Raw genomic sequence first — 13,996 nt, forward strand, 5'->3', positions numbered from 1 at the left:
TCATCTTTACTGGCCACCCTCCAGTCAGGCTATTCTTCTTTCAGTACTTCAAATACATCAAATTCTGTCCTCCCTCAGGGTCTTAGCAAATGCTTTTCTCTCTGCACAGGATGCTCTTCTATTCTCTGCCATCAGCTCAAATGTCACATCCCTCAGACTTCCCTGATATAAAGTAAAGTAAAGGCACTCCCATTGTTCATCGATTTGCTCGAGCGGGCCCAGTAACGTCTCAATTGGATACTTTGTTGTTACTGTGTTTGGCATATCGAATACGTCACGGGGAGCTTGCCAGGCTCTGCCCCGCGGGCGAGATACTCTCGGTAGCTTGCCGGGCTCTCCGAGAGGGGTGGAGGAATCGAACTCGGGTCGGCCATGTTGGCTGCATGCAAGGCAAACGCCCTACCGCTGTGCTATCGCTCCAGCCCTCCCTGATATAGGTAAAGGTAAAGGCCCTCCCGTTGATCGTCAATTTGCTCGAGCGGGCCCAGTAACGTCTCCATTGGAGACTTTGTTGTTACTGTGTCTGGCATATCGAATACTCTCGGTTGCTTGCCGGGCTCTCCGAGAGGGGCGGAGGAATCGAACTCGGGTCGGCCATGTTGGCTGCGTGCAAGGCAAATGCCCTACTGCTGTGCTATCGCTCCAGCCCAATCAATAAATTAATAAGCAAAAAATTTAAAATTATTGACTGCCAATTTTAGCCACATTGCCTTGCTATAAGATGGCCTAAAATGTACTGCTTATCCCAACACATCCCAGCATAACTTCTGCCATTTCTGACACTGCTGAGAAATGATGGTTTGGATTTATGCTGTAAAAGTATTTTCCCAAAATGCATGCACTTATATGTAAATGCTTCCATTTGCAAGCCATTATATTCAAGTAGGATCAAATGTTGATAATGAGTGTTTTCTTTGCCAGCATTTAGATACATGCCTTGTAATTGAAAAAATAACTAGTTAGACTCTCAGAAGGCAGTATATTCCTGAAAGCAGAACAAAATGTTCAAGGGAATTAACCCTAAGATGGTAATTAAACCATGGATGCATCAGCTGGAGAATGGGGATGACATCTTGGTTCTGATTCTGGTACTATAAGCACCCATTGGGATTACAGGAACCCATGACAGAAAGCATGTCCAAGGGAATAAAGTAACTCATTTATCTGAATCTATAGAAAGTATGAGCTTTCCACTAACCCCCATCCACCATGCCAGTTCCATACATTAATCTAATTCTTCCTCTCCTCATTCCTAGATTGAATGCAAACAGCCAGTTAAAGGGCAAGACATTGGAGATATCTGTTTATATGGTAGACTGTGAAGAATTCAAAATAGTCACCTTACCAAACCTTTTACCCTTAATTAAGCTTTTTTTAATCTTTCAGTGTGCATGCATTTTTATTTGTTGTTATTAGATTTAGGATAGGAGAAGGAAAGGCAGCAGGGATTAATGTTGCTTCCCGATTATATTTAGAAATGTTTTGAGGCTTTTGGATATGTCACAACTGAAAGGTGATGATGCTACTTCCATCTAATGAGTTGAGGCCAGAGATGCTACTAAATATTCTATAATGCACAAGATGCTTCCCCATAACAAATAATTTTCAACTTATAATGTCAATAATGCTGAGGCTGGAAAAACCTTCGCTTACTCATATGAAAATATTGATTAATTAGTCCATTAGCAACTCACATACAGATATCACAGAAATGAAAGTTGGTATGAGTATATTTTGATCAGATAGCTGCAATCAGTTGTTAAATGGAAAGAGTAAAGAGAAGATGATTAATCTAATAGTAGTACTTAAGATATAGTGGGAGAAAAAGGAAGCAGGTCATCAGTTAGGAGAGAAGGAATGAGAGCCTGACCTGAAAATAAACAAGCTTTTGAAGTAAACTTGACAAAGATCCTATGAATGATATAATAGAATGAGGCAGAGAGACAAGGCAAAGATGACATTTTAGACTCTAGCTTGAGTGAGTGGAATAAGAATGATGCATCAAAAGATATTGGGACAGTAGGAGCATATCCACAGGTGGAGATGAAAGTGGAGAGATATGCATGAGTGATGTTGTAAAGGCACTGAGGTGAGGTTAGTTTAATAAACCACTAGAAATATAAATTTGGGCCAGAGACAATTAAGTATGGTGCTAGCCTGCATGCAACTGACCCTGACCCAATACCCGGCATGTGATCTTCCAAGCTCTATTAGGAATGGGCCTTGATCATAGAACTATGAGTAGTCTCTGAGCATCTACAGGTGTGGTCCAAAAAAATAAAAGTAAATAAATGTGAATTTGATGTTTATAAATGTGTCTTAAGCCATAAATATCTATTCATGTGTTGCTCAGACATTTCAATCAACAATAGACTCTATGTTTATATTTGATAGACTATATAGATATAGGGCTGGAGCAATAGCACAGCATGTAGGGTGTTTGCCTTGTATGCAGCCGACCCAGGTTTGATTCCTTTGTCCCTCTCGGAGAGCCCAGCAAACTACCAAGAGTATCCTGCCCACATGGCAGAGTCTGGCAAGTTCCCAGTGGCTTATTTGATATGCCAAAAACAGTAACAACAAGTCTCACAATGGAGACATTACTGGTGCCCACTCGAGCAAATCGATGAACAACAGGAGGACAGTGCTACAGTTCTATATAGATATATCTCTATATATGCATATAGCCCAGTAGACTTATCATGCAACTCATGTAATCAGGGTATGCAATAGTCTGTATAATCTGTTCCTGTATAAATACACTCTGTGGTATTCTTGCAACAACAAAATCACCTAACAATGCATTTCTCATAACATATTCTCATCATTAAGCAGAACGTGAGTGTAATTAGAAGTCATTTACAGAAAGGTAGAGAAATGATATCCGCTGCTTGGCACATATCAGGAACTCCATAACTATATGTTGAATTAAAATATTCAACAGTTAGAGTAAGAAGAAAGAGGTCCATAATCTTTGTACACATCTTCAACAACAGGTGCAACAAGAAAAAGCTGAAAAGAAATAGTAAGGGAGGGGGCAGACAGAAGAACAAAACAAGAGTTTAGTTTTGTTGAAAAAGGAAAAGAAGAATTTAGTGGATGAGAATTTGACCAGAAATATCAAATGCTGCTCAGCATTCAAGCTAAATGGAGTTTATGTATTGAGCTGATTTTACAGTGAGCAGGTCATTCCCAACTTGAGAGAACTGTTTTAGTGGAGTGATAAATAAATGTAGTTTGCATGCTGAGGGGATTTCAAGGTCCTTATCAGCCCATCATTAATGTTAGAATAATATTTTATGTTAGAAGTTAGAACAATATTTTATGAAAGTTGCAGGGATTTAGGCAAGATTTTTAGTCTGACAGGGATAAGGTATCATAGAAAGCTAAAAGCACAAATTTGAATAGTAAATTGCCATGTGTGTTTGCTGAGTACATCAGTAGTGTTATTGAAATTCCTGTAAAACTCAGTTGGGGTTGTATAGAATTGAGCAGTCTAATTATAAAGTTAAGGTTCAGTTTAAGATCAATCAGCCTAGCATGATTGATCTAGAGAGGTACGGAGCTATGTTAAGTGTACTAGTTTTCTACTCACTGCTGTAACAAATTATATTTAAAGACAAAATAGCCCAAGTGCATTATTTTCCATTTTTTATAGTCTGGAAGTGTTGTTGATATCTCACAAACTAAAAGTAAGGCATCAACAAGACTGTGTTCCTGTCTGAAAGCAATAAAGCGAATCCAATTTCTTGCCTTTCCCAACTTCTAGAGTCTTTCATTCATATCCCTTAGCTGATAGTCTCTTTCCACCTTCAAAGATAGCAATAGTTAATTAGTCTTTGTCAAAAAGTCTTTGTCACTTTGATATTTTTGTAACCTCTGACTTCCATATTTAAAGAACCCTGGGACTGTACCAGGCCACCCAGGTAATCCAGGATACTATTTCTATTTTAAGATCAGCTCATTATCAATCTTAATTCCATCTACAAACCTAATTATGCTTTATCATGTAACCTAAGTCACATATCTGGGTTATTATGACATGAGGATCTTTTTGGAGATTATAACTCAGACTGTCTCATATAGGGGATACATAAAAATGCACACACCACACAGACACACACATCAACTATCATCTCGTAATCATAATTTCAGAAGAGAAAAGTGCCTATATTCAACACTAAGTAATGAAAGTGTGTATAAAGAAAAAGACTGTTCTTATGAGGAAAGAACAACTTCTGAAAGAGTTAACTTAATAGGCTTTGCATGTAGTACTGATTTGATCCCCAGAACCATATGGTCCCCATGAACATCTCTAGGAATTATCCCAAAACAAAATTGATAACTTCATTAATTTTAAATAACAATGGTTAATTTTTAGCTTAACACATACACAAGACTAGAAACTTTACCATGAACTAACACCACAACTTTAAATGCATTAAAGCATCCCTGAATGTCCCCCTCTAGCTCTAAGCTTCTTCAAGTCACCATAATTTAACGAATAAACTATGGAATTATGTGACAACCCTTCTACAATATATTTATTTTAGTTTCTTTGTTGTATTTTTTCTTCCTATATATTTCAAATGTTATCACTAAGTCAGCAAGAGACTTGAGTTTCCTCTTCCCACTCCCCAACCTCAATTCAAAAGTCTAAGCAAAGTGTTCTGTAAATGGTATGCAATATTGTTATTCTGATCTTTGGGGTAATCAGTTGTTTGAATTTTTGTAATGATGCCTTTTGGAATATGAGTGGTGTAATTAGCTGCCAGAATATACATTAACAATACCTGTCCTGATTCTACAGTCTGAGGGACTATAAATAAAAGCATGACAGCTGGCTCCAGCCTTGCTTGTCACTCACCATTGAAGGGAACTCAGCTGGGAAGCTACACTAGAGTCCCTAGGAATCCAGGATGTAGTCATAAATGACATATTCAATGAGAAGAATTAGGTGTTTTGCTCGTGGGAAGAGACGGAGAAAGGCACTCTTATGAAGCAGATTACCAAGATACTTCATAATGGAAAGGCACGAAGGCCCCAGATGGAAACAGTGTTTTACCAGCATGAAGGCATTATATCAAGAGGGGAAGAGTCAGAGAACAACAACAGCAAAATCAACAGGGTTTAATTAACAGGGTTTCTTTCTTAACCTATTGTCACAGGGATAAGAACAAAATTGGGCATCGTAGAATTGTATGGAGAATGTAAAAGACAAGGAAAGCTCTAATGTCTAGGTACTTATTTTGAGATCAAATGGTTACTATAAGGAAGTAACCTGGTGGGATTTAAGAGGGCACAGAATGCTACGAAGAACTAGAATGAGGGAAGTAACACTGAACTTCTTAATAGCACAGAGCTATTTTCTGTAAACCATTTAATCTATTCCTCAGTATATAATAACTAAAAGAAATATAAAAATAAAATATATTTTATTTGTCTTACTGGTTAACTTCTTTTCTACTTACTAGCATACAAGTTTCAAGAGGTCAGCTTCTTGTTTCCTCTTGTATCTCCTAATACCTCTAACAGTACTTGACACATAGGAGATATTCAGTAAATGTTTGTTGCATGAATAAATAGCTGTAATTAAGTAGGCATCCTTTACAGATAAGACAATTTTATAGATGCTTCCTGTGTATTAATTCGTTTAACTATAGCAATCAAATGTTAAGATGGTTGTGATATTTATCCCTATTTGACCGATGAAACTTGACCGATAAAAACCGATCAGAGACAGTTATTAAACAATTGGCTTAATAAATGATCTATTCAGGATATCAATCCTTAGGTCTAAGTTCAGAACCTGCCTGTATTATCAGTATCTCATACTGAAGCTAAAAGAGGTTAAGTACCTTGAACAAAAACATGCAGTTTAAGACCGGAAAACATGTCTACCTTCTCAGAAACTGTTGCCTTTTTCTGTACTTTCACCTTCATAAAATTGCTAAGATAAAATATTTCTTCCATAATCATTTTTTCAAGGATTGGTCTTCTGAGATAAATAAGTGTGGTTCGTTAATTATTCATATAAAGTTAACAGATATAACCTAAAATAAACGTAAGTTCCAAGAATTAAGGATGCATCTCAGTGGTAGAACACTTATCATACATGTGTAATGCCCTGAATTTGATGCCTGGCATTGCCCCCACCAAAATAATCATGGGTTGCAACAGAATATTACTCTGTCACCTGCTCTTATTGGTATTTGGAACTGAAGGGAGATGAACAAAGCATCTGGTATATGAGTCATGGGAAAACTCCTGCTGGAACTATCTATGCTGAGAGCCAGGTATTTAGGATAAGTCACTTTCATGCCAGGCAAACCATCACCCATGCTGCCCTAGATAGCTCTGGAGTAGGGATGGTGTAGAGATGCTGATAATGCATTTCTAAAAGACTGGTTCATAATTCATTGTGTGACCTTGTTCAAAACATTTCTCTTCATGTCACAGTTTCTTTATGTTAAGGATGAATAGGACCAGTGGAGACCTGTGTTACATCAAAAGAGTTCCAGTTTACCTCTTTTTTATATTGGACTTTTCCATAAAAACTTTCTTTTGGAGAAAGGATTCCTCTACATAAAACCCCTTGAATAAAGTAATTTTTAAGTTCCTTCTGACTCAAAAGTTCTAAATTCATCGACACAGTCCTTTGGTTAAGCTCAGTATTCCATTCAATCCTACGGTCCAGAGATACTCTGTGAGAAGCCATTCACTGGTCCTCTAAGTTTCAGCTTCTTTCAGAAGCTATTAACCCAGTCCTCATATGGCCATTAGACTCCCTATTGGTACTTCTTCTTATGTTAGCTTATATATGCTGAGGTAGAATAATGGTAACTGCACAGTATTATTTGCAAGGCATATGCACCTCCATTTTACATTAGAAGATAAAACATTTTCTGATAGTCTAATACTCTTCTTGTTAATGTCTCCCACTGTATGTCTGCCTCTTGATCACAGTAGCCTGATATTTGCTATTGTATGTTGGGGAATAGTTTTTCTCCACACTGTGCACAGGGTCTGGGCAGACGGGGGGTGAAGGATGACGAACATGCGGAGAAACCATTCTGGGAGACAGTTGATAGCCTTTCACTTTATTGCCAAATACACACATATTTTATAGAGAGTCTTGGCTTTACAGGATGGTCCAATCACACAAAGTTTAGTAGTACTGATCTATCACCTTTCCAACTCTGCTTTGCCCCAATCCAATCCCAATTAGGGCTAGATGCTACAGTTAGGAATGACTTGATAAGCATAGGTAACAATTCTTGGGGAGTTAGGTGAGACTCAAGGCCCGATACCTGGTGTTTGTCAAATGTGCCCAGATACTCCCTACTGGGTCACTCTGAAGGGGCAGGTTTTATCTGCTATTCAGGGACAGACCTTATCTGCTCTGGTGCCTGTTGCCATGCTACAAAATAGTACTTCTAAGTCTGTTGTTTGAGCTATGAGCAAAACTATAAACTTAACTTGGAACTATTTTTTATTTTTCTTAATCCTCCACAGTTGCTCACATACTATTTTTATAAGGCCTCTTTGATTCTTTTCTTCATTGTACATAGGCTAAATAATTTCAGTAAATGTTTCCAACTGGTGCATGGGAATCATATGTGCAATATTAATCTCTCCTGATAAGGTTTAAAAAGCAAAAATAACATATTTGTTAGGTGTGGGCATATGTATATTTTAAAAGCATATATTCTAAATGGTAATGATAAATGCAAAATTCAGGACACTTGTTACCTTATACAAAGGTCAGGGAAAGTCAGTGGAATAAAGGAAGTGCAAACGGGCAAAAATAGGCTGTCATTATGTTAAATTTCTTGTTTTGAGTGATCATTTTATGGTTGTTTATTTTATTATAAATATTTTAATACAATAAACAAAATATGAAAGCTCTGGTATGACCTTTTCAGCATTCTGAACCCCTTATGCTAAAAAATGATTATAAAAGCAATAAAAGATTTTAAAAACCATAATATAACTGCATCCACATTTTACAAACTTTAAGTTGATTGTGGCAATAGCACTGTCTCTGAATTTACTTTCCCCTCAGTTATGGTCCGGAATTTAGTCAGGTAGGAAGCATGCTGAATATTGCCCATGAGTCTTTACTTGCATAGGATTTGTGGATCTTTCCCTGTACCTTGCATGTTAGCTCACATCTATCTAACAATTACTACCTCCTGTATTATTTTGGATGATAGGTTCTGACCCATGACCATTAATAAGGAAGGATTAGTTTAAGGGTTGCCAGATAAAATATAGCATCCTCAATAAAATTTGATTTATATTATATACTATAATGATCTACTTATTTTAAACTAAAATTTAATTGTATATACTATGTTTTTATCTAATAAATGTTAAAATTATTTGGGCAAATAATAATTACTCTTTAATGTGATAGCTGGATTTGGGTCCCAGGGAGTTTTTACTGTAAAGCCAGGCAGATTTAGTTCAAATCTTGGCTTCCCACTCAATACAAAAGTACTTTTATCTCAAAATTATTAGGTATTAAAAAGGAACATTAGCAGTATCTCATGCAGCTAGGAAAATTTAATAATTGCATATTTCTTAACATAGTAGCCAGTACCTACAAGTTACTCAATGGTTATTATCATTATTATTGCCATTTTTATACAGAACATTATGTCGACTAGTCAAGATTTGACCGTATGTGAATTTGTCAAGATTAGACCTGGTTCTACAAAACATTCCATTTATGTGGCCAGAGCAACAACAGTACAGAGCTTGCCTTGCCTGCATTTGGCTTTCCCAGGTTCAATCCCCAGCATCACATATGATACCTCCAAGCACAGTAGTGATCCCTGAATGCAAAGTCAGAAATAAGCCCTGAGCACTGCCAAGTGCACCCCCCAAAAACCCCTTCATTTATGAAATTACTTTGAAAATGGAAGGCTCCTTAGTATCTTCATTGATGATGACAAATTAAATATGATTACTAGCTACTTCCATTTTATTTCTGAACAGTCTCTTTGGCCACCTGTCATGAAACTCCCCAGATTATTTGTCTAGCGGGATTTTTTCCTTTTAATATAAATTTCTCACTTTATGTGCATGTTTGAAGGTCACTTAGAAACCCTCAACAAGTTATTATCTCGGGCCAGAATGATAGTATAGCAGGTAAGGTACTTGCCTAGCATGTGGCTGACATGAATTTGATCCCCTAACCAAATATGATCCTCTGAGCACTGCCAATAGTGGTCCTGAGTGCAGAGCCAAGAGTAAGCCCTGAACTCAGCTGGATGTGGCCCCAAAACCAAAAATTAAAAGAAGGTATTTTCTTCCCAGATGGTTATGCATGAGTAATAATCCCCTTTATATGCCACCCTCAAGCCAATGACTGTGTTTGCTTCATAAAAAAGAAGTCCTGAAAAGGGGCTGGGGAGGAAGCCCTGGTCAATGTGGATTTAATATAGTGCATGGAAAGCAGGATAATACAGAGATTGAGAACTTTTTCTTTCTCACATTAACAAATTATTAAATTTATTTTCTATTTGCCATTCTCCTTTTGACGCCCTCTCTATTTTTGTTGCCCATGCATTCACTGCTGGAGCGATAGCACAGCGGGTAGGGCGTTTGCCTTACACGCGGCCAACATGGCCGGTCCGAGTTCGATTCCTCCGCCCCTCTCGGAGAGCCTGGCAAGCTACCGAGAGTATTCGATATGCCAGACACAGTAACAACAAAGTCTCCAATGGAGACGTTACTGGGCCCGCTCGAGCAAATCGACGATCAACGGGAGGGCCTTTACCTTTACCTTTACCTTATGCATTCACTGCCACATCTCAGGAAGGACTCTAGACCTTACCATTCTCCTGTGTGACCCACATAACCTCATAAAAAGTTAGTCCTTTACTTTCAGTCCTCTGACATCTAATTGGGCAAACTGTTCATTTTGACATACTAATGACTAAAAAATATTCTATTTAACTTTCTTTCCAAGGCACAAACTTTCCCTCAAATTCAAATCATGAAGAAATCAGGCTAACAATGACTTGCTAGACAAGAAGAGAGACATTGCAGGACCCCTTAAACCACACCCACATTAACAGCTGCCTCTTCTGTCTGCTTCGCATGAATGGAAGGAAGCAGTAGTGCAGATAATCTAAAGATCATTTCCAGTTGGTTTGGCAATGCACCACACAACGTTTCTGTTACTGATTTGCTTTGCTAATTATATCCTACTTAACCTAATATTAAAATTGGTTCACATTTTTAAAACTGATCTGGACCAGAAGAGGGAAGATGTGATTGTGTGACCCATTTTGAAACAAAAGAAAGCTGACAGTTATCATGAGTGAGACATTAAAGTTCTATATATAGGTTAATTGATCAAGAAGATAAATACAAATAGCTCTAAATAGAACTTTGCCTAGGCCTACTTACTCCATATGACTGTCTAGGCATTGAAAAGCGAATCTTTTTATGTCCTGCCCAGAATCTAAACTCCTCTTTATTACAAGCCTATATTAAGGGTCTTAATCATGACATACTTATAACTAAGGCATTATATAGCCTAAAGGGGTAACACATTTCCTAGGAGACATATTACCAGTTTGTCTGATTAAATCATCAGTTATTACTGTCATATAGTAGTTTTCTTTTGAAGCATGTCACTTGGAGCCAAAAACTTATTTATTAATATGTTATATTATCAACCATACAAATCACAAGTTACCATGAGTCTATTGGAATTTCTGTCTTTTTCTCATTACAGTCTGCTCCCAGTTCTCAAGAGGGGTGTATGCCATTTTTGGATTCTATGACCAGATGTCAATGAACACTCTGACCTCGTTCTGTGGGGCCCTGCATACATCCTTCGTCACGCCCAGCTTTCCAACTGATGCAGATGTGCAGTTTGTCATCCAGATGCGCCCAGCCTTGAAGGGTGCCATTCTGAGTCTTCTGGGTCACTATAAATGGGAGAAATTTGTGTACCTTTATGACACAGAAAGAGGTAAGGAGAATTTGCTATCTTTTTGGTTATTTATGCCACTATCATGTACAAGCTTTTGAAATCCACGTTTCTAAACTTTTCTTTCACTAAATTTTAGTATACAGATACTAAAAGTTTATCATGTATATCCCTTTACCTATTTTCAACACTTAGTTCTTGTTCAGAGTGATCATTTCTTTTTTTACTTAAATTTTTATTAGTGAAACACCATGAGGTACAGTTGTAGACTTACAAATTTTTGTGCTTGGCTTTCAGTTATACAATGATCGAATACCCATCCCTCCACCAGTGCCCATTCTCCACCACCACTGATCCCAGTATCCCTCCCACCCCCCATCCCCCTCTATCCCACCCTACCTCTGTGGCAGGGCAGATAGCCCTTTTGTTACAGAGTTATCATTTCTAACTATGATTGTATTATTGTCATACTAATCCTTCCTCTATCCTAACTTCCCCTCCCTGTACCCCCAAAACCTGTGGCAAACTTTCAAACATAGACCAGTCCTTCTGGCCCCTGTTTTCCTATCTATGGATATTAGTTTCATACTATTTTTTATATCCCAAAAATGAGCACAGTCACTCTATATCTATTCCTTTCCATCTAACTCATTTCACTCAACATGATATTCTTCATTTCCATCAATTTATAAGCAAATTTAATGACTTCACTGTTTCTAATATCTGCATAGTATTTCATTATGTAGATGTACCAGTCGTCTGTTCTCTGGAAATAACTCAGGTTATTTCCAGATTCTGGCTATGGTGAATAGTGCTTCAATGAATATAGTAGTGCAGATGGTGTTTCTGCTGTGTGTTTTCGGGTCTCCAATGTATATTCCCAGAAGTGGTTGAGGGGTCCAATAAAAGCTAAATTTCTATTTTTCTGAGAAATGTACCAGTTGAAATTCCCACCAACTATAAACAAGAGTCCCTTTCTGCCTACATCCACGCCGGGACTAGTTGTTCTTGTTCTTTTGGATGTGTGCCAATCTAGAGATCTATTATAGTGGGTAAAGAATTCCATGTGGCTGTCTCAGGTTTATTCCACAGCACCACATATGGCATCCTGCACAACACCAGTAGTGGTACAGACCCAGAAGTAAGCCCTAAGTACCACTGAGTATCGCCCTGCCCCCCAAACAAAACAAAATAAAATTCATAAAGTAAAATTTGCTTATTCTAAAATATACCTGGACTGGAAAGTTTAGGAAACTTAATCTTTTGAAGACTATAATTATTATCATTTCATAGGTGAGAATACTGAAGTGTGAAGAGAAATGATCTCTTTCAAAGAGCAATTTAGCCACAGAATTAGGACTGGTATATAGCTTTCCTTTGCCCCCCATTTCTTTCCCTATTGTTTATTCTTTCCCTTCTTTTCTGTCTTCACTCATTCCTTCCATCCATGTCATCCTCTCTACCTACTGTCTTTCTCTGCTTCAGTACAAATGGAAAAAGGACATTAGCTTATTAATGTTTCCTGTGTCTAAGGCTTAATCCACCGGGTCACACTATATCTTCACCTTTCCATCAAGTAGTTTTTAAGGTCTCAACAAAATTAACTTTGAGAGGTAAATTTATTTTTTAATAGTGAAATAATATATTTAGATACATTTTATTGAAACATACTCAGAAGTTATCTCAGAGTAAGGTTAGTTATATTCATCAGTTAAGTTTGTGTGTGTATACATACATATATATGATTCAGCTCAAATGTTTCTTCTAGCTTCCAGTTATCTCTGGCCATGTTATTCAATTAAACCATGGAATCTTATCTCCATGAGCTTCCAAAGGACAATGTCAATTATCATTTGTTCGTTTGTTTGCCTGAAACTCTGATTATACAGTCTTTGATATATTCTGTCAAATTCAGGCTTATGACTTGGAGAGGGAAAGAGCAAGCGGAATATCTGGTTTCCTGAAAGGTATATAGAGAGAAGATTTATCTCTATAACTTAGCTTAAAGCTTTATTTTGTTCTTGGGAACCCAGAGTATTCTTCACTTCATTCTCCTATTGGTGCATCAACAAACCCGATCAGAAAATACTAAGGCCTATATTTGTCTACGGCATTTATCTATAAGATATTATAAAATTTTATTAATCTGAAGCTTAGGATCAGAGTTTTGGTATAAGCACTGCCACTAAATGGCTATGTAATCTTAAATTCACTTAACCTCTCTTGGCCTTGGTTTCCTCGCTGAAGGTATTACCTTTTTATTGTAATATTCTATTAATTTTGAGATATTATTTCATAAAAGAACACTCTGTATCTTGTTTCTAATCCTAATACCTAAGTCAATCAGTTACACTAAAGATTATCAACCTCTTGATATGGTACAAGCCTTTTGCAGAAGCTTATATAAAAAAGAATTTTAATAGAGAAATTCACAATAAAACATGAACCACTGTCAAAGTGTATGCTATACTATACACTTTGTTTATTGTAAACATTTTTAAAAGTTAATGCTCTCGGAAAGTAGAGTTTTCAAAGGTTTGTTAGAAGAACAAAACCTTTAAGAATACTTAAATTTTAGATTATAGCGTGAACAGAAATTATAACCATGAAAGTATACTTTGCATTTGTATGGTGCTGTGACTGACTAGGGTTCTATAATAGTTAAAATATTCTACACAATTTTCTAAATCAATGTGTTTCATTTTTTCAGACATTGATAATGAGTTATCCTATTTCATATACTGCACATGGTGCACTCTAGTTCACAACAATATAATTTTTTCAGAAAAGAAGTTTGCGCATCAAACAGGTTATCTCCAGAAACTTTTAAAAAAGTACATATCAGTTTGACTAAAACTGTAACTTCTTATTTAATAAAAAGCAGAAAATACAGTTAATATATCCTCTTATCTCCCATAACCCTTCATTGCTCATTAGTTCTCTATTAGAGAAAAGAAAGCAAAGGTCTATCTATATCTAGTTCTTATTCCTGCATCTTATATCAAATCATCTTACTAAATAGATTGGACAATTTTATGGTCTTGG

The 13,996-nt window shown here is 36.9% G+C and overlaps 1 protein-coding gene across 4 annotated transcripts in view; it reads left to right on the forward strand.

The window, feature by feature from the left end:
* Positions 1-13,996, forward strand: part of GRIA3 (glutamate ionotropic receptor AMPA type subunit 3) — a 391,700-nt gene that overhangs the window by 70,929 nt on the left and 306,775 nt on the right. For all 4 annotated transcript variants that reach the window (XR_008794065.1, XM_056125840.1, XM_056125841.1 and 1 more), the window contains exon 3: positions 10,754-10,993. Coding sequence is in view for 3 of the 4 variants with exons in the window: in XM_056125840.1 (XP_055981815.1) it covers positions 10,754-10,993 (240 nt within the window). In the remaining variant the exon portion in view is untranslated. The remainder of the gene's footprint in view (positions 1-10,753; positions 10,994-13,996) is intronic.

This window comes from Sorex fumeus, unplaced genomic scaffold (genome assembly GCF_029834395.1).
Source record: "Sorex fumeus unplaced genomic scaffold, SorFum_2.1 ptg000058l, whole genome shotgun sequence".
Taxonomy (NCBI): domain Eukaryota; kingdom Metazoa; phylum Chordata; class Mammalia; order Eulipotyphla; family Soricidae; genus Sorex; species Sorex fumeus.